The 19,848-nt window shown below is 41.9% G+C and overlaps 1 protein-coding gene across 2 annotated transcripts; it reads left to right on the forward strand.

Annotated features, from left to right (window-relative positions):
- KLHL15 (kelch like family member 15) lies at nt 1–13,853 on the forward strand. Of its 2 annotated transcripts, none has more exons than XM_089656888.1 (3): nt 1–89; nt 6,632–7,343; nt 12,258–13,853. In XM_089656888.1, the coding sequence occupies exons 2-3, from the start codon at nt 6,639–6,641 to the stop codon at nt 13,365–13,367; spliced, it is 1,815 nt and encodes a 604-aa protein (XP_089513014.1). In that variant the 5' UTR covers nt 1–89; nt 6,632–6,638; the 3' UTR covers nt 13,368–13,853. The 2 variants fall into 2 exon arrangements, with proteins under 2 accessions (XP_089513014.1, XP_089513007.1); XM_089656881.1 differs by lacking the exon at nt 1–89 and adding an exon at nt 96–274.
- The last annotated feature ends 5,995 nt before the right edge of the window (nt 13,854–19,848 follow it).

Below are 19,848 nucleotides of genomic sequence, written 5' to 3' on the forward strand. Positions count from 1 at the left end.
ACGTTCGCCAATCCTGTTAGGGTATTGGGTGGAGCAGCCAATCAGGCTTGGCGGACTGGTGACTCGGTTTCCGGCTGTGGCCCATAGAGGTTGGATGTTGGTGTGAACGGTGTGGGTGTCTGAGCGGTAGTTAAATCACGGAAGGCGGTGGAGAAGCGTGGCGAGGGATGTGTGGACTAGCAGAGAGCGGCGGCGGTGATGTGTAGACTATAAGGCCGGATGTTCTACCCAGGACTCGGTGTAGGAGCGATCCCCTCAGTGTGTCTGCTGTTAGGTGAGTATGGGACACCTTGTGTGTATTGCAGCGCCCTGCCCCCATCCCGTACACCTCTCCCATTCACCCTTCCGGTGTCACCCATGACTCTGAAGTGTTCGCCTGATACCTTGGTGTACCTGGAGGTGGGTGGAGGGCTACAATGGCAGTCCATCCCGTGCAGAGCATGCTGGGAGTTGTAGGAGGATGGCAGGCTGTGTGTTATCAGCTCTGTTCTTCAGGTCTTGTCATTGGGAAGTCTGGACCAATGTGCTTTCCTGGGCTGCCTGCTAACCGTGCCTCATACATGAATGGCTGCAGCCTGAGCCCAGGGGCTATATGTGCTCTTTTGGCCCTTTCTATGTGGCCCTGGCAGATCCTGATCTGTGCTTCCCTATTTTCCTGGCATGTTTAGCAGTCTCATGTAATATGCTGTCAATCTCTGGCTGCTTCCACCGACTCTGGCCGCGTCCGCTGTCTCTGCTTGCGTTCTGCGCCGAGTCCGCCATCTCTGCCCGCTTCCTGCAACATGTCTGCCGTCTGACAATATCCTCTTGTGTTTGCTGTCCCCGACACTGAACATTCCCTGAATTTTATGTGCAGCTCCGGTAATGTCGAGGGCCACAATTGAAGCTTCCCTTCCCAAGAGAGTTGAGCACCACTGGTTATCAGTATACCAGCCAGTGCAGTCAGTATCTTTGCTGAACAGCCACTATGAGGGAAAGAGAACTCTAGAATGCATTGATCTGTGATGGAGGGGACTGCCAATGTGTGTGCAGAGAGAAAAAATCACAGTGGGGATTTCCTGTATTTCCTGTGTTCAAGCTCTTCACTCAAAGCGGAGTTCCACTCACCCTGTCAAAAAATAAAAGTCAAGCTATACAAACTGTAGCTGCTGAATTTTAAAAAACAGCCACTTACCTGTCCTTCGGTCCCGTGGTGTGTCCCACACATCCTGTTTCACTGGCCATCCTGTATTCCAGGAGGCCGGCATCTTCAGTGTGGGTACCCAGCTGTGATAGCTTGCAGCTTCACAGCCGGGTACCCACTGCGCATGCGCGAGTAGCGCTGCACTTCATGAATGGTCCTGTAGTGTTCTGGGACCTGTCACGTGTCCCAAAAGACTACAGGGAGGGAGGACACCTTCCACTCTCCTAGGCAATCGGACCAGAAGTGGGAGCGGGTACCTGTCAAATTCGGGTACCCACTCCCCCCCCCGCACCCCAAAGGTGCCAATCCTTAATGGGGAGTAGTCCTTAAAGCGGAACTTCCCTTTTTGGGTGGAGCTCCACTTTAAGGCTGGATGTGTTGTTAGATTTGGAATTCCACCAGTGAGTTTTGCGGGGGGTTTTTGTTTTTTTTTTTGCAATAGAAAGTATTCTTGAAATTGCAGTGAGGTTATTTCAGATGATCTTTTTTCAGATGATCTTTTAGGCCCCTTGCACACATCTAGCTGCTCTGCGTCCCACTGGGTGTTTTAGTCTGCCCAGGAGGAAAAGGTTCGGCACCCAGTGGAGAGCACGTCAGCTAGATGCTAAATACGAACCTCACTTGGTACAGAGATCTGCCCCATCCAGCCGCAGGCTGCCATAGGCTTTGACAGAGGCTGGATGCTGCACTTCTCACCAGGCACACTAAGGCTCCGTTCACACTTGTGCCACTCCAAAGGTGTGCGAATTCCATTGCAACTTTGAGGCAACTTTGGATGGGTGCGACTTTGGCTTTGACTGTTGCACAACTGTCGCATTTATAACATTAAGATTTAACTTTCATGTGACTTTTTTAGAGTTTTTATATTACAGTTTTTGGCACTCAAGTCACATGAAAGCCGCATCAAAGTAGTGCAGGAACCTTTTTAAAGTTGCTGCGATTTTAAGCCGCATAGGTTTGAACAGCTTCCATTGAAATACATGGGCTGCGTCTTGTCATGTGATTTTATAGTGTTTATTTACTAAAGCTGGATAGTGGAAAATCAGGCTCCATTCTGCATAGATGCCTATCGGCTTCTAACCTCAGCTTTGTTCAGTTAAGCTTTGGCAATAAAACCTGGAAGCTGGTTGGTTTTTATGCAGAAGTGAGTCTGATTTTGCACTTTCCAGCTTTAGTAACTAAACCCCTGTGTGCCCAAAGGAGAATGACAAGTCGCACACGTGTGAATGGAGTCTGGAACCCTGGAAGGAATACACAGCAGCTAGATGGGCCCCATGTACAAGGTGCCTAAAGCTGAATTCCAGTTATAGTTTTACTTTCTTTCCATAGTTGAATTGGTCCAGCTTGGACTGATGTAAGTATGCTATTCCACACCTAGCTGATCCCTGTGGAAGTGGAGAATTGCTGTAGTAACTCCGCTACTACAGTGATTTTCGCTGTCTTCCAGGTCCCATGCTGTCTCGGCTCTTCAGCTCATCCAGCTAGGGAACTCTTTGCATCCAGTGAGATAGGTGCAAAGCGTTCTGCAAATGGCACACTCAGGGCTCGTTCACACTTGACTGTTTTTTCAACTCCCCCTATAGCGTTTGACAAGCGTTGGTCTGGCGTTTGCAGAGCGTTTTTTACCGCTTCGCAAGCACCGCATGTGCAGTTTAGTGGCGGTTGCTATGCGTTTGCAAAGCATTAAAAACGCCCCACAAACGCCTATAATGAAGTTTGAATGCTGTTAACGTTCCGCAAACACCGGGCGTTTGTGGAGCGGCAACATAGACTTAAATAGGAGGCTTCAACTCCTCCTGACTCGATCAGAGGCGTCCGTTTTGCCGTGGCGCTAACGCTCCCGTGTAAACAGCACCATGTGCTGCAGTGTGCAGAATTTTCCCAGGCATTTGGGAAATGGTAAAAGCGCTTCCCAAACGCCTGTCTGCCACTTGCAAACAAGGCTAGTGTGAATGTAGCCTTATTGAGCTAGTGACCTCCCGTGTTAATTGTTGCAGGGCATCTGCTCAGCATAGGATCCTGAAGTCCACAAGGATTACTATCGTAGCAGCAGAAATTCTCCCATCACTGGGACAGGAGACCCATTTTGAAAGCTTTCCCCTCATCTCTTGTTCTGGTGACATCTATAAAATTTTAGATTTCCCACTTTGTCTTCTCCCATTGTGATAATGGTCATCAGGACTCTAAATGTTTTTGCACCACTTAAACTCAAGAAATCAGTGACTCTTAGGTGAAGGGTGAATCTACGCAATAAGAAACCAAATTCAATAAAATCTTTACGGTGGTTCTTTTTCCTTCCCCACTCTATTCAAAATGAAAAAAGATCTGGGCTATCTATACACTTAAAGAAAACCTGGCTAGACTTTGCTTATATACCGCCACTGGTTCAAATATTTTCTGTCCAGTATTTGTTGTTTTCATTTGTCCTATGCACATACAGTATATAAAGTGTTCACTTCTGGGGACCTTCATCACATTTCTTTAGGAAATATTTAGTGGAAAATCTGCTAAGCGACATATCGGCATGGATGTCACACCACTACCTTAAACTCACTCTTTCCAGAACAGCTTTGACCTGAAGAAGGGAACACTCCCCGAAAGCTTGTCCTCAAAATTGTTTGTTAGTGCAAATAAAAAAAAGTATCACGGACAGTACTCAATTGTTTCTGCCGCAAATACACTAATACGGCTACAATCACCTCAAGCAAAACAGTTTGTAATATTTCCTCCTCCCCAATTCCCCACTCATGACTTTACCAGTAAGATTAACAGCACAACCATTGGTCCTTCCCCTCATGGCAGGGTGCTAGGTGTAAGCCTAAACTCTGACCTCTCCTTTGGGCACCACATCCAGTCACTAGCTAAATCCTGCCACCTCAACCTCCGTAACATTTCCAAAATCTGCCCCTTTCTGACCAATGACACCAGAAAACAACTTATCCACACCTTGGTCTTATCCCGCCTTTACTACTGCAACTCCCTCCTCACTGGTCTACCGTTACACAGGTTATCCCCCCTTCAGTCTGTTATGCTGCTGCTAGACTCATACACCTTACCAACCAATCAGTGACTGCTGCCAATCTCTTCACTGGCTTCCACTAACCCAATGTATAAAATTCAATATACTAAGCCATCCACAACACTGCCCCTAGCTACATCACCAACCTCATCTGCAGATATCGTCCAAATCACCCGCTCCGCTCCTCCCAAGGCATCTTGCTCTCTAGCTTCCTCGTCGCCTCCAGGACTTCTCCAGACCCTCTCCAAACCTCTGGAACTCCCTACCGCAGTATGTCCGGTCAGCCCCCATCCTGTGTGCCTTTATGCGATCTTTGATAACTTACTTCTTCAGGGAAGCCTACCCCACCTCCACCTAAGAACTGTACTTGAGCCACCTCCATAAGAACATCACCTACAGCTATCACCTTTTGTGCTCCCCCCTTCCTTCCTTTAGATTGTAAGCTCCACGAGCAGGGCTCTCCTATTCCTTCTGTACTGACATGTATTGTAATTGTACTGTCTCCCTTATATTGTAAAGTGCTGCGCTAACTGTTGGCGCTATATAAATCCTGTATAATAACTAGTAGGCCTTTTGCACATGGACATAATCATTTACTGATGTTTATATTTAGGATTCTGTTGTCAGACTGATCCTGAATGAAATGTTCTGTAAAGACCTTGTATATACATGCGTCAATTTCTTCACCGTCCTCTGCTACTTGTCTTTGTTGCTATACAAGTGTGTATACATGCTTATACACAGGTATGTGCATAAATTGCTGCACTCGAGCATACAATTTTCTGTTTTTATTTTACGGCTCTGTAATCATTCCTGAATTGCTGATCTTTGCGCTGCTATGTTCTATAGACAACAATGCATCAGTGTTCAGATCAGTAAAAAAAAGTGCCGTGTGCAAGAGGCCTTAAAATAACAAGCAATGCTTTTGATTTCAAGAGTATGTTTTACATAATAAGGCCTCTTTCACAGAGCCGGTCACATGCAGCCACTTAATTCCAGCGGCAAGAATCTGTAGTTTCTAGTGGTGCACCAAAATTAAAATTCTGGTGCCGAAAACGAAACTTCAAAATGCACTTGGCCGAAAACCAAAATGCGCAGTTTTTTTAAAAATGAATACATATTTTTGGGATAAAAATACACTTTGATTAAAAATAAATATATATATATATATATACCACAATTATTTTGTAAAATATGAAAGCGGATGTTACGGCGAGTAAATAGATACCCAACATGTCGCGTTTAAAATTTGGGGTGAAACTGCAGTACTTAAAAATCTCCATGGGTGATGCTTTAAAAATTTCTACAGGTTAGCAGTGTAAAGTTAGAGGAGGTCTAGTGCGAGAATTATTGCTCTTACGTTCGTGGCGATACCCCACATGTGGTTTGAACACCGTTTACATGTGTGGGCATGGCCTACGTAGGCGTTCACCACTACTTGCGGGGATGGAAGCACTTTAAACTTTTTTTTTTTTTTTTTTTTTTTTTTTACATATTTAACGTTTTTTTTTTTCTTTTTTGTTTTTTTTTTTGTTTTCTGCACTGTTCCTTTAAATAAAATGTAATCTCTTTTATTCTTATCACAAGAAATGCATGCATCCCTTGTGATAGAAATAATAAGTGACCTGTCCTCTTTATGGAGAGATATGGGGTCAATAAGACCCCACATCTCTCCTCTGCAGTAAAAGCATTGGATCAAAAAAAAAGCATTGATCTAGTGCTTTTGAAAAAAAAAAAAAATAAATAAATAAAATGGCCAGAACAGGAAGTGACATCGCTCCTTTCCTCCAAGGGCATAGAGATGTGTGGCGGCTATCTTTCCTTCACTCATCTCTTTGCCCAGTGCCAGGATCAATGGTTTCTCAGGTAAGGCTGAACTACTGAGTGGCAGGCGACTGCAGCAGGTGGGTGGCGAGGGGTGGGGTTTTTTCGGCACCTGTATCGGTGCTTTTTTTTTTTTTTTTTTTTTTCTCCTTTCGGCTGACAGCTGAAAGGGGTGTTTTCGGCCGAAACATTTTGGCCACTGAAATTTTGGTGCATCCCTAGTGGTTTCTTGTGGCTGGAATAACCAAGGCAAGCGAGAAACCATGGCTGCTAAGCCTATTAAATTGACAGGCTGACGGGGACCACCGCTGTTGGCATTTAGCTGCACATAGGAGTAACGTGCAGTAAGGATCCTGTCTTCGTCCAGGGTCAGACAATAATCCATAACCACAGGCTAAAAGTCAATTGCTGTTTGCATGCCTCAGTCATTCCTGCTGCTGGAATCCAGTGGCACCATATAACTGGCTGTATGAATGTGGCCTAAAGATATATGCTATTAGAATATTTTACTTTTATCCTGTTCTGTTACTTGTAATGTAATGCACTATTGCATAATATTCATGTCGGTATAGCAATGTTTTTATTTTATTTTTTTTTCTCCAAAGGGAATTCATGGCTGGGGACGTGGAAGGGTATACTTCTTCAATCCATGATAGCAGTGTCTCTGCTGGCTTCAGGACACTATATGAAGAAGGCTTATTGGTCGATGTCACTCTAGTGATAGAAGATCACCAGTTCCAAGCCCACAAAGCTCTACTGGCAACACAAAGTGACTACTTCCGCATCATGTTCACCGCAGACATGAGAGAACGTGACCAGGACAAAATCTACCTAAAGGGATTGACAGCAACAGGCTTCAGTCATGTCATTCAGTTTATGTACTATGGGACCATTGACCTCAGTATGGCTACCGTCCATGAAATTCTGCAGGCCGCTATGTATGTGCAGCTGACAGAAGTAGTGAAATTTTGCTGTTCTTTCCTCATGGCAAAAATTTGCCTGGACAACTGTGCAGAGATCATGAGGCTTTTAGATGATTTCAGTGTGGATGTAGAAGGCGTGAGGGAAAAACTCGATACCTTTCTGCTGGAAAACTTTGTTCCCCTTATGGCTAGACCTGACTTCCTCTCCTACCTTAGCTTTGAAAAGCTCAAGAGCTACTTGGACAATGACCGTCTGAGCCGGTTTCCTGAGATTGAGCTCTATGAAGCTGTTCAGGCCTGGTTACGGCATGATAGGAGACGTTGGAGACACACAGATAGCATCATTCAGAACATCAGGTTTTGTTTGATGACCCCATCCCATGTCTGTGAGAAGGTTGGTGAGTTTGAAACCCCTAGACAGGATTTATAAAGTAGCTAGGGCATCCCTTCTCTAATTGGTAAGAAATAACTAGAAATTTTAGATTGCAAAACAAAGATATGGAAGAAGCGACTAGAAGCTGCAGAGAACCCCACTTATATCCTAGAAAATTTTGTGACAATTTTATCTTTTTATTTTGTTACTTTTTCAGTATTGCAAAATAAACCATTACAGATCTCAAACTATTGCACTTTTTGAGGATTAATGGGGCCTGTAACAAACCTTTCTTTTGTAGTTTATTTTCACATATTGAATGGTGTGGTTTTTGTTTTTGGATGGATTGCTCAGTGGTTAATAACACCTTATTTCTGAGATATTTTACTTACTGCTTTAGGCTGGTACACATGGGCCAAATATCGGCCAGTTCAACAGAAACCGGACAACATTTTGGGCCTGTGTGTGCGCAGCAGCCTGTCCAAAAGAAGCCAGTCTGGTGACTGGCATTTATTGAACGGGCATGCTGGAAGACCAGCATCTGATCAGCACTTGCAGCCAATAGCTGTGAGCACTGCTCAGTGTGTTTCGGTGGGGGCGGGGAGAGAGAGATCGCTGCACTAACATTGCCTAGTATGGTGATATCTCTTTGTTCTTGTTGTTGTTGTTTGTTTGTTTGTTTTTTTTTGTTTTCAGCCTGCTGGGTTGACCAAAAAAATAAACTCGCCATGTGCACCAGACGTTAGTCTTAGGATGACTTGGCTTCCCGACATTACTCCTTACAAATAGAACAGGAGTGTGAATGCGCAATTGTTTTTTAAAATATATATAGAATAGCACATTAACAGAGTTTTTAATTTATTGCAAAATAAGAAATTGGCTTTAGTTTAGGTAGTTAGGAAGGGTAAGGAGTGTTTGGTCCTGGCATTTCCCCTGCTGCTTTGTTTACATCTGGATTTAAACTTTAGGAGGACCATCTCTTCACCTCCACATGACAATTTAGCAACTTTGTTTTTTGAGAGGGCAGGCAGGAGAGCTTTGATGTCCTTTTACTCTTGGAGTAAGTTTAAGTGAAATATATGCCCCTTTTACCCTCCTGACCCTAAGGAGAAGTTGTTGCTTCATCTTGGTTGGGCAAAGCAGAGTAAAGGGTCACATTTAAGCTGAACTTTACAATTTGACTATTAGATTCCACATTAATGGTTAAGCTAACAAAATTAGCATATGCTGTAAATTGCCTCAAGCATTGGTCCTGTTTTTTTTCTTGCTGTAGGCTGCCATTTTGTTGAAGCCCAGAGTAGTAACTTCCTTACTGGAAATTCTCCCCCTCTTCTTGGTTTCAAAAACTGTCACTTTCTGAATTTAAAATGTGTGCATTTCCAGCCTTGATTTTATGTCTTGGCTCAGCAAATGGGTAAGGCTGACCAAAGCTTTACAGTGCTGAAGTTTACAGTTTGCCTGTGATGGAGAAAGGAAAGAATATCAGGGAGATAAGCTATTGTGTGCCTCCCTGACAGACATGAGACTGCAGAATTATCTTCACTTAAACATGTATACTAGTTTCAGGCGAGTGTACATGTTCATACTTCAACAAGACATTCCTTGTGCAAGCCTCATCTCAAGGCAGAATGAATAGCCTATAAAATCCAATCTAGTCAAATTCTTCCCATTATATGTCTAATGCCCAGAAGGTTTTTAACAGAGGTTGAAGGGTGCCCATAGACATATAGTCTTTTCCTGGTCCAAATATAATTGAGTAAAATACTCTTGTACTACCCCATCTTGGGTATATTTTGCATTTAGGTTAGATATTGGTGCTTTAATAAATCCCTCCAATAGGGCCTAAAACTGCAATAAAAACCTGACTGCACATTCACTCTGTCCAAAGTGTCGTATTACACTTTCTGAAGAATTCATGTTATTGTGTCAATGGGTCTGGCTTTCTGATATGTAAAATAAAGGATACGACAGGGCTGGACGAATCCAGCAGTCAATATACCTAGTGAAAAAATACCTGATACTAGATGGCCTTGCCTTATATTCTGCTTTATCTAAGTGAATAATAAATAGAACCCCATTCTTCACACATAACAGACCTGTCAAATCATGAACTTGCTACCTGTGGTTGAAATCATGTTATTATTGAGAGTGTTTCTCTAGTGTTCTCATTGTTGGTTCAGAAAGTGTGAGCTGAAGTAGATGTAATAAGTACATGTTAAAAAGGAAACCTGATACAAGGAAGAAATAGTTTGATACAAAAATAACTAAAATTGAACCAGTTAAAACAAAGCATTATCTGCTTGCAGACCACCTCCTGTAGCTTTACTGCTACATGGTGGTGTGTGTGAGTGCATGCGTGTGTGTACATGATCCAGCATTTATGGGTAGGGGGCATTCGACCAGCTGTGCTGTCATTCGCTACAGCACAAGCCAATTTGTGAGTCCCGGACAATGATTTATGGCTGGGGCCAGCTGATTGGCTGAACAAATGACAGAACAGAGCTCTGTACAGACAGCAGTGATGTGCCTGTGTTTTGTTTTGTTTTTTTTCCTCCCTGAGAGAGTAAAAACAGCACACTTTACATACAGTATACGTTTGTTAGGCACACAGTAAACACTTTCATTATCCCTAGTAGTGGTGCACCAAAATAAAAATTCTGGTGCCGAAACAGATACCGAAAATGCAGAATGAATGTGGCCGAAAGCCGAACCGAAACCGAAATGTCTGCGTATGTGGGGAGGCTCCAATTTTTTTCGTTTTTTTTTTTTTTTTTTTTTCCTACTTTCATGTACTTTTTTTTTTTTTTTTTTTTAACCTATGATTTTATTGCTATCACATAGGGGATCAATAGTCCCCTATGTGATAGCATATGAGTGACAGGTCCTCTTTGTAGTGGGGTGGGGCGCAGTGTGTGCAAGGAGGGGGCAGGAGAGTAGCAGTGTATACAGTGAGGGAGCAGTGTATACAGAGAGACTCCCTCACTGGCTGTCACTGTCAGAGCCGGTGTTTAAATGCAATTGCCTGCTTTTCGCTTTTTTTTTTCTTCACTATGGCTCACAGAATGAGCTGTCACTTTCCCAGAGCTAAAGGACATTTTTTGTTTCTTTTATCTTGGGATATAAACTAAAAGGAAACTGTTTCTTTTAGCTGGGGGGAAAGTGACAGCTAATTCTGTGAGCTATAGTGAAGGAAAAAAAAAAAGCCAGCAATTGCATTTAAAAACCGGCACTGACATATAGGGGTTTATTTACTAAACCTGGAGAGTGCAAAGTCAGGCTCACTTCTGCATAGAAACCAATCAGCTTCCAGGTTTCATTGCCAAAGCTTAATTGAACAAGCTGAGGTTAGAAGCTGATTGGTTTCTATGCAAACGTGAGCCTGACTTTGCACTCTCCAGGTTTAGTAAATAAACCCCATAGTGACAGCCAGTCACTGTATACACTACTCCTCTCCTGCCTTTCTCAGCCGTCCCCTCACATCTGCAGTACACACAGTTTCTTGTATCGGCTAAATTTTTCCTATGCCGATAGGGCTATTTTCGGCTGATATGTTTCGGTGGCCGAAATTTTGATGCATCCCTAATCCCTAGATATTAACCCCTTCCCAGCCTGTGTCATCCGTACGGTGTATAAGAGTAGCACTGATCGCTGTATTGGTGTCACTGGTAATATTAGTATCAGATTGCCTGCTGCACGATCCCAGTATTCCCAGTATAAGTTGATGATCACCACCATTACTAGTATATAAAAATTCCAGTATATATCTTCGTTTGTAGACGCTATCACTTTCACACAAACCAGTTAATATACACCCTTTGGAAGTAAAAGATATTTTTAAAAAAAAGTGTGTGTGTATTCACAAAGAACCTATTTGTTTTGAAAAAAAAATTATGTAAAATTAATTTGAGTTCAGGGTTGCATGTCCAGAGAAAATGCCAGTTAAAGTAGTGCAGTGCCGAATAGCAAAAAATGGCCTGGTGATGAAGGGCTCCCAAATTTATAGCTACTGATAAGCATAAACAGGCTTTAGAACATTCATGTATATACCTTTTTTGCCTTATCTCAAAAACAGTAGCAATTGGACAAAGTTTATGATCTTGTCTGATTGCTGTTTCTTCCAACATTTTGTCTAGTTTGTCTACAGATGCTCTTAGTCTTTCATAGAAGAGTAAGGCCTCCTTTACACTTGTGTTGCCCTCTGAAGAGTGATCCCCATTGGATTGCTGTTCAGAGGGAATTTGACAGGTGGTGAGGAGGTGTTCTGTTGCCTCCTCACTGACTGTTTGAGCTCCTCAAGCCTGCATCAGCGTGGTTGTAGGGCATCCTCATGCTCAGGGTAGCCCAGTTGAATGGCCGTACTTTACTGGCACTGAACTCAACAACAGGGGTTTTTGTTTTTGCTATGATGTAATGCTTTGCATACTAGCCGTGGTGTATGTACACCCACCCCCCACCCACTGCCTTTGCAGCTTAACTGGGAGAAAAGGGAACAGTTGGGGAGGGGTCGGTTTGGTAAGAAAAAAACATGGGTCAACTGCTTCTTACTTACAATTGCAAAGTAGGCCTATCATACATAATACATATACTTTTTTTTTTTTTTTTTTTTTTTTTTGGGGGGTTGGGGAAGCTCTGTACTTGGGTATATATCACTGTATAATGTAGTCAGAGTATTTAACAATTTAACACGTTTCATGTTGATGTAGATAAAGTTATCACCAGAATGGTGCTCAGAGGCCGGGTATGTCACCCTTGGTAGTTTGGAGAGACATTAGTACTTCCTATTGCCTTGTTTCTATGACTGTTACTGATATGAAGATATGTAGCAACAGATTTTACCTTGCAGAACTGAAAAGTAATGTAAGTCTTAGTATTGCTTGGACTTCATGATAGAATTAATAGGGCACATCGTTTTTTACATTGTTTTTTCTCTTACAGGTAAAAACTTCTGAGTTTTACAGATATTCACGTCAGCTAAGGCAGGAAGTGGAGTTGGCTCTAAATTACTTTCACAATGTAAGCGAGCAACCTTTGATGGATATGAAATCCAATCATATTCGTTCAGCAAAACCTCAAACGGCAGTATTCAGAGGCATGATTGGACACAGCATGGTCAACAGCAAAATTCTTCTGCTGCACAAACCACGAGTGTGGTGGGAACTTGAAGGTCCTCTCGTACCTCTTCGGCCCGACTGCCTTGCCATTGTTAACAACTTTGTCTTTTTGCTTGGAGGAGAAGAACTGGGTCCAGATGGAGAATTTCATGCTTCTTCCAAAGTGTTTAGATATGATCCAAGGCAAAACAGCTGGGTTCGGATGGCTGATATGTCTGTGCCTCGATCGGAATTTGCAGTGGGTGTTATAGGGCGATATATTTATGCTGTTGCTGGTAGGACGCGTGATGAAACCTTTTACTCTACAGAACGTTATGATATAATAGAAAACAAATGGGAATTTGTGGACCCTTATCCAGTAAACAAGTATGGCCATGAGGGTACAGTTCTCAACAATAAGCTGTTCATCACTGGTGGAATTACATCCTCTTCAACTTCTAAGCAAGTCTGTGTTTTTGACCCAAGCAAAGAAGGCACAGTGGAACAAAGAACCCGAAGAACACAAGTACACACCAACTGTTGGGAAAACAAATGTAAAATGAACTATGCTAGATGTTTTCACAAAATGATCTCTTACAATGGAAAGCTCTATGTGTTTGGGGGTGTTTGCGTCATACTAAGGGCTTCTTTTGAATCACAGGGATGTCCTTCTACTGAGGTGTATGATCCAGAAACAGACCAGTGGACCATTCTAGCATCTATGCCAATTGGAAGGAGTGGTCATGGTGTGGCTGTACTCGACAAACAAATAATGGTACTTGGTGGGCTATGTTACAATGGCCATTATAGTGACTCCATCTTAACATTTGATCCAGAAGAGAACAAATGGAAAGAAGATGAGTATCCCAGAATGCCTTGCAAATTGGATGGCCTACAAGTATGTAGTCTGCATTTTCCAGAATATGTTTTAGAGCATGTGAAGCGTTGCACTTGAACAGCAGCTACAAAAATGAACTTGGGTTTTTTTTTCCCCCTTCCCTTAGTCTTAAAAGAGTTAACAATTTTATCCACTGTTTGGCGTATGATGGTGTTTGTTGACGGTGAAGCAGGGAGCAGTCATTTGAAAATGCCTAAAACTATCAATGGGTCTGATTTGAGGCATGCAAACTTGGTATGTCAGTGTGATGAATTGTTGTGCGCAAGATTTTATATATATATATATATATATATATATATATATATATATATTTTTTTTTTTTTACCTTTTTATTTATTTTGTTACATGTCCTAATTGCATATCTGTTTTTTCATTATTTCAACACTTTCCAGTGACATGGAAAAGTAACATTACCTGTTCAAGAAAGGCTTATTGTGAAATATATCTGAATATATGCAATGTTAAATATTGTCCATGCTGGTTCTGGGGAGGTGAGGCGGATAACTTTCCATAAGCAATATACTATCAGTTCTCAAATGAAAACGCATGCATGTGTTTTTTTTTAATGCTACCTTCCTGGACAGAGGAGCAAGCAAAGCTTCCATGTTGTGACCATAGAGCACTGCATAAAGGGTATAGGGGGAGATATGCAACTTATCTTCTGGTAACTTTGCTCAGCAAATACGTCTTGAACAATATACACGACTCAGGCCTCCTGCTACCTCTATTGTTCCTTATTGCTGCCAAAACCTTAGTTGTCTCAGTCTGTAGGGATGAAGTCAGGTATATAAACCCCACCAGAACGGGTAACCCGAACACACGGCAGTCAGATAAGTTTGACTTAGATATAGCACAAGAACCTGTAGACATTTGCTGAGACCTTGTAGAAGGCCTCAAAATTTTATTTATTTATTAATAAGCCTTTTAGAGCACATTAAAAACATTAAAGGAAGACTCCAGTGTAAAAAAGAATGTTTTCATAGTTTAAAAAAAATTACAAAATTCTTTACACCTTTTAAATATAACCTTATAATAGTTTTGACTTGGTAAACTCTGGGGGGCTGCTTATATGCAAACGAACTAATCTTCTAAATTACACAAGGAGAATAATTTTTCTGCCTTTTGATCATTGGCGATGGGTGTGTTTTTTCCTGTGTCTTTGCTATGTCCTACTGAGGGGTTGTGGCCATGCAGTTCCTAATAGGCGCGTTTTTAACGTAAGCCTTTCTACATCTACATGTCTATGAATGTTAAAGGCCTTTTTCACCAAGAAGGGGTTGTTTTTGGTTTGTTTTTTTCAGAAACTGCACTTGTGTTCTGTTATGTGTTCAATTACATTTAACAATTGTTTACTACCATACTTCATCTTGGGAAAAAAATAATTTGTTACTTTCACCTATAATTGTAGCCTCAGGCCAGAACCCTTCGGTGTTAATAAACCCTGTCTACTTTCTTCCAAAAGCTGCTTGAGGCTAAGTTCACACTTGTGGGCTGATTACGGGTGCAGGAATCGCACCTATTTCTGCACTCACAACCACCCGCAGCTGAATCTCGCAGCACTTGCAAAACATTCGGGGCTGTCATTTATTTTGAATGGCATTTCTACGCATCTCAGGCCACAGCGCATTTGCTGGTGCGGGAAATACAGGGAAACTGCATGATCAAAAAGACCATGCGGTTTCCCTGCAGATGCATTTTTAAAAAGGTGCAAGCAATCAAATATGCTGTTCTGTCTGAGCAAACGCAGGCCGTATGGCTTGCAGTAGTGTGAACCGAGCCTAAATGTTCTAAGTCAATAGAGTTCATTTACTAAAAGAAAATAGGCTGTTCACTTTGTGAGTTAAGCTGCACTTTGCAAGGGAATTTTCCCCAGGGCTTAGTGAACATGGTGAAATTTTTCTTTGCAAAGAATACCCAGTCACGTAGACAAAAAAAAAATAGATTTTCGTTTGAATGTGACTAGCGGAGGGTAGTTAGCAGAGCTTCATGTCATTTGCTAATCTCTGGGGGAAAAATGTCTTTTAAAATGCAAGTTCTCATGCAAATGGAACAGTCTATTTTTTTAGTAACTCTTCCCCTGTATGTGCATACTGCTGACTGAACTGTATTTTTGTGCCCTTGCCGTGAGGGATTTTAAAGATTGTACTTGCTGTGATTGCCGGTACAGTACCCCAAACTATGTTTAACTTCTGCTTAATGCATCTGATTGGAACCTGTACCATTCACATTTCAACATTTTTATTGCAAGTTAAAGTTTATCTTTCAATTTTTAGCTGGAGCACTGTCAATTTTATATCTTTTAGCAATCTGTGTCTTGTTGGAGAATTTCCTTCTTGTCTGGTAGACTTAAAAGGAAGTGAGGGGATATCTTTACAATGTCAAGGAACTCTACTCTGAAGCTGGCCATACACTTCTTAGCCAAATGGAAAAATTTACCACATTCTTTTATAGTTGCTATGCAGCACAGTTAGACAAATCTCTTGCCGCGGTTGCTTTTCAGCTGACTTTTTTTTTCTCTTTTTTTTTTTTTTTTTACCTCATTTACGGAATATTGGGCAGGAGGCAGCTGTCAGGGCCACCCACTGAGCGCATTTTGCCTGGTTCCTGAATTCATACAGTGTGTGGCCAGATTCAGACAGATGTCACAGAAACAAATGTCCATATTGCATGACTTCCCCTCTATTCCTTTCTGGTGGTAACTCAGAATTTTGGATTTACCCTCACTATAATTCCCGATGACATAGGTGTTATAGAAAGTGAATATCCCCAACTAGGACAGAGATGGCAATGAAAACCTGACTGTGCTTTTAACTCCTCACCACTCTAACCAAATCTAAAAAGAAAACATTTTGCCTTTAGTTATACTTCAAATAAAGGAATATATTTAAAAACAAACAAACAAGCTATTTAAAAAGGGTAATACGTGTTTAGTAGAGCATACTTGAAGTCAGAATCATAGTATAAGCATTTTCTTGGGTATGATCACCATGGTGGAGACCATTATTTCCAGCTGTATGCCATGTGAGGCAGAGGTTTGGTTCCCTCCACTTGACCAGCCTATCCTCCACTGCAGCAGAAAATGGTAGAAACGTTTGCTTTAAACTATGCATACACAACTCAATTTTCTCTTGTTCACCCTGAAATGTAAGAACCCTATAAGTTTTGTTGCTATAAAAAAAAAAAAATAGCCAAAACTAAAGCTATTTGGTTTTAGGTAAATGTCAAAAAATGCATTGGCTGGCTGTAAAATATGAGGACATATCAAATTAGTTTTGAAATTTCTATGGGGTGCTAAGAATTTAGGGATAATTTTAAAATCTATGTATGATTAATATACTTTTTAAGAAACTTTTTAATATCGTTTTAAGGTACTCCGTGTTTGGTCTAGATCAGTGTTTTTCAACCTTTTTTGTGCAAAGGCACACTTTTTTCATGAAAAAAATCACGAGGCACACCACCATTAGAAAATGTTTAAAAAATTTACCTCTGTGCCTATATTGACTATATATAAAGTAATTCTCTTGAATAGGAATCAAACACAAAGAAATTATTTTATAATTACTTTATTATGAAATAATAAAGTATTTTATAATTGGACCCGGGGGCCGGACCAAGAGTAGATGAATGATGTGTATGTGTCATCCATAGTAAGTATAGTAATATTCCCCCATAGTAAGAATAGCAATTAATCCCCCATATAGTAATTCATCCCCCATATAGTAATTCATCCCCCATATAGTAATTCATCCCCCATATAGTAATTCATCCCCCATAGTAATTCATCCCCCATAGTAATTCCTCCCCCATATAGTAATTCATCCCCCATAGTAATTCATCCCCCATAGTAATTCATCCCCCATAGTAATTCATCCCCCATAGTAATTAATCCCCCATAGTAATTCATCTCCCATATAGTAATTCATCCCCCATATAGTAATTCATCCCCCATATAGTAATTCATCCCCCATATAGTAATTCATCCCCCGTATAGTAATTCATCCCCCGTATAGTAATTCATCCCCCGTATAGTAATTCATCCCCAGTATAGTAATTCATCCCCAGTATAGTAATTCATCCCCAGTATAGTAATTCATCCCCCGTATAGTAATTCATCCCCCGTATAGTAATTCATCCCCCGTATAGTAATTCATCCCCCATAGTAATTCATCCCCCATATTAATTCATCCCCCATATTAAGTCCCCAAGCCCCCCCTGTGTCAATTCACTTACCTTTGCTCCGCGCGTTCCTCTCGCCGTTCCGGTGTAGCATGAAAATCTGTCTCCTATGAGGATCTGTCCCCCTCAACGTATCTGCGCATGTGCCAGTTTCAGGCATTAGCAGCCGATCGGCGATCTCCGGCACATGCGCAGATACGTCGAGGGGGACAGATCCTCATAGGAGACAGATTTTCATGCTACACCGGAACGGCGAGAGGAACGCGCGGAGCAAAGGTAATATAGTAATTAATCCCCCATATAATAATTCATCCCCCATAGTAATTCATCCCCCATATAGTAATTCATCCCCCATAGTAATTAATCCCCCATATAGTAATTCATCCCCCGTATAGTAATTCATCCCCCATATAGTAATTCATCCCCCATATAGTAATTCATCCCCCATAGTAATTCATCCCCCATATTAAGTCCCCAAGCCCCCCCTGTGTCAATTCACTTACCTTTGCTCCGCGCGTTCCTCTCGCCGTTCCGGTGTAGCATGAAAATCTGTCTCCTATGAGGATCTGTCCCCCTCGACGTATCTGCGCATGTGCCAGTTTCAGGCATTAGCAGCCGATCGGCGATCTCCGGCACATGCGCAGATACGTCGAGGGGGACAGATCATCCTGACAGTATCACGCTCCGCGGGCCGGATTAAAAGGTCCGCCGGGCCGTATACGGCCCGCGGGCCGTAGTTTGCCTATTGCTGTTCTAAAGATTGGTCTATTTGTGAGCCGAGGCCACATGTTACGGATGAAATTGCAATTTTTCCCACGGCACACCAGACAATATCTCACGGCACACTAGTGTGCCGCGGCACAGTGGTTGAAAAACGCTGGTCTAGATCAATGATTCACTAAGTAGTGAGTCAAGGGATAAGCATGACTGTTCTAGAGCTGCATATAAAGAAAATTTGTTCTTGGAGAAATAAAGAGGCTGCCATTTGAGACTGAACTAAAAATGTAGTTTTGCACGATAAGCTCTTGCCTCTAAAGGTTCTTAGTTGCTGACATAGAGTAAGTATGCAGCTAGTGAAGTAACCATAAAATAAGAACTGCTGATCTGCATATTGTTCTTCATCTGTGATTGTACCAAAGCTACTGGCCTGAAAACTGCTAATTCTAAAGAGCTCAACAGTGGCAGCATGAGTATTTTATCAGTACAGAATCACTTCGATAACAATTTGGAGCTTCCATATTTCTATTCTGATAGATTTGTGTGAAAAACTCTGGTATTGTTAGAACATGTGGGTCTGTTTGCTGCTTCATGGATACAGTGCACAAGTCTCAGGAGCCAGTTAGTCATTGTTTATCAGCGGACACCCAAGTGATGTGGGACTTTTCAATTGTTTTTCCAATGTATGAACTCCTTTTAATACAGAACTCCAGCCAAAATAAGACAATAAATAGCTCATTATAAGATTTAAAAAAAAAAAAAAGAGACCTTTTGCTTCATCTTGATTCCAGAGATGCCCCTTCCCTTTTTATTTTTCTGCCGCTATATCTCCTCAGTCTGACCAGCAGCTTTCAATCCACTTACTTTGAGCCCAGGTTGTCCTGAACTCTCCCTGGCCTGTGACTACACAGTAAAGGGGGATCAGCACAATGATGAGCTCTTCTGTGTTTATTCTCTCCTATCGGTTTGCTTCTTACTATGTGAATAGTTTGGCTCCTTGTACTGCTTCTACCTCTTATACACCAGCCCTGATCTACAGGCTGATCCCAGTTCATATTTAAGTACTTACACTGCATACTTTTATAGCCTATCTCTGTGGAAAGGAAAAATGCAGTTTTATTTGCCAGATGTTTCGCTCCCACAGCAAAGCTCTGTCCCTCAGTGTCTTCCTGTCCAGTGCAGGGCTATGGCTGAGCAGTAGACTTGATGACATCCAAAGGTCTATGACCACTGAAGGGCCTGGGGGTAGGGAGAGGCTGTGGGAATTGGTCTGGCAGCCTGGAGAGAGCCTTGTGGGAGCAGAGGATTGGGTAAGTAAAACCGCCATTAGCAGCTCCCTGGGCCTAAACAAACATATTTAACCCTTGCAGTACAGGGACAGTCCCACTGAAAGGAAGCTCTGCAATATACAATATCACCAACGCAGCTTCCACTTGATACATATTTTCATGTTTGTTTTTTTGTTTATCGGGAGAAGTCGACAAGAGCTGCATTATGTATGAATATAAAATCTGCAGTGCCAGTTAAGTTTTCTTCTCATGAATTAAAAGAGGCCACCAAATCCCAAAATGTAAGTGTTCATCTACATTCCTAGATTTCATGGCTGGATAGTTCACAACAGTGCTGTTGAAAATTTTCTGAAGCC

This window comes from Staurois parvus, unplaced genomic scaffold (assembly GCF_062004578.1).
Source record: "Staurois parvus isolate SC_StPar_1 unplaced genomic scaffold, SC_StPar_1.0 ptg000029l, whole genome shotgun sequence".
NCBI lineage: Eukaryota > Metazoa > Chordata > Amphibia > Anura > Ranidae > Staurois > Staurois parvus.

Excerpts from the sequence above, each read along its gene's own strand:
- KLHL15 (XM_089656888.1), top strand. The coding sequence starts at position 6,639 with ATGGCTGGGGACGTGGAAGGGTATACTTCTTCAATCCATGATAGCAGT. Across the intron at positions 7,344-12,257 it reads CATCCCATGTCTGTGAGAAG|GTAAAAACTTCTGAGTTTTA; the intron begins GTTGGTGAGTTT and ends TTTCTCTTACAG.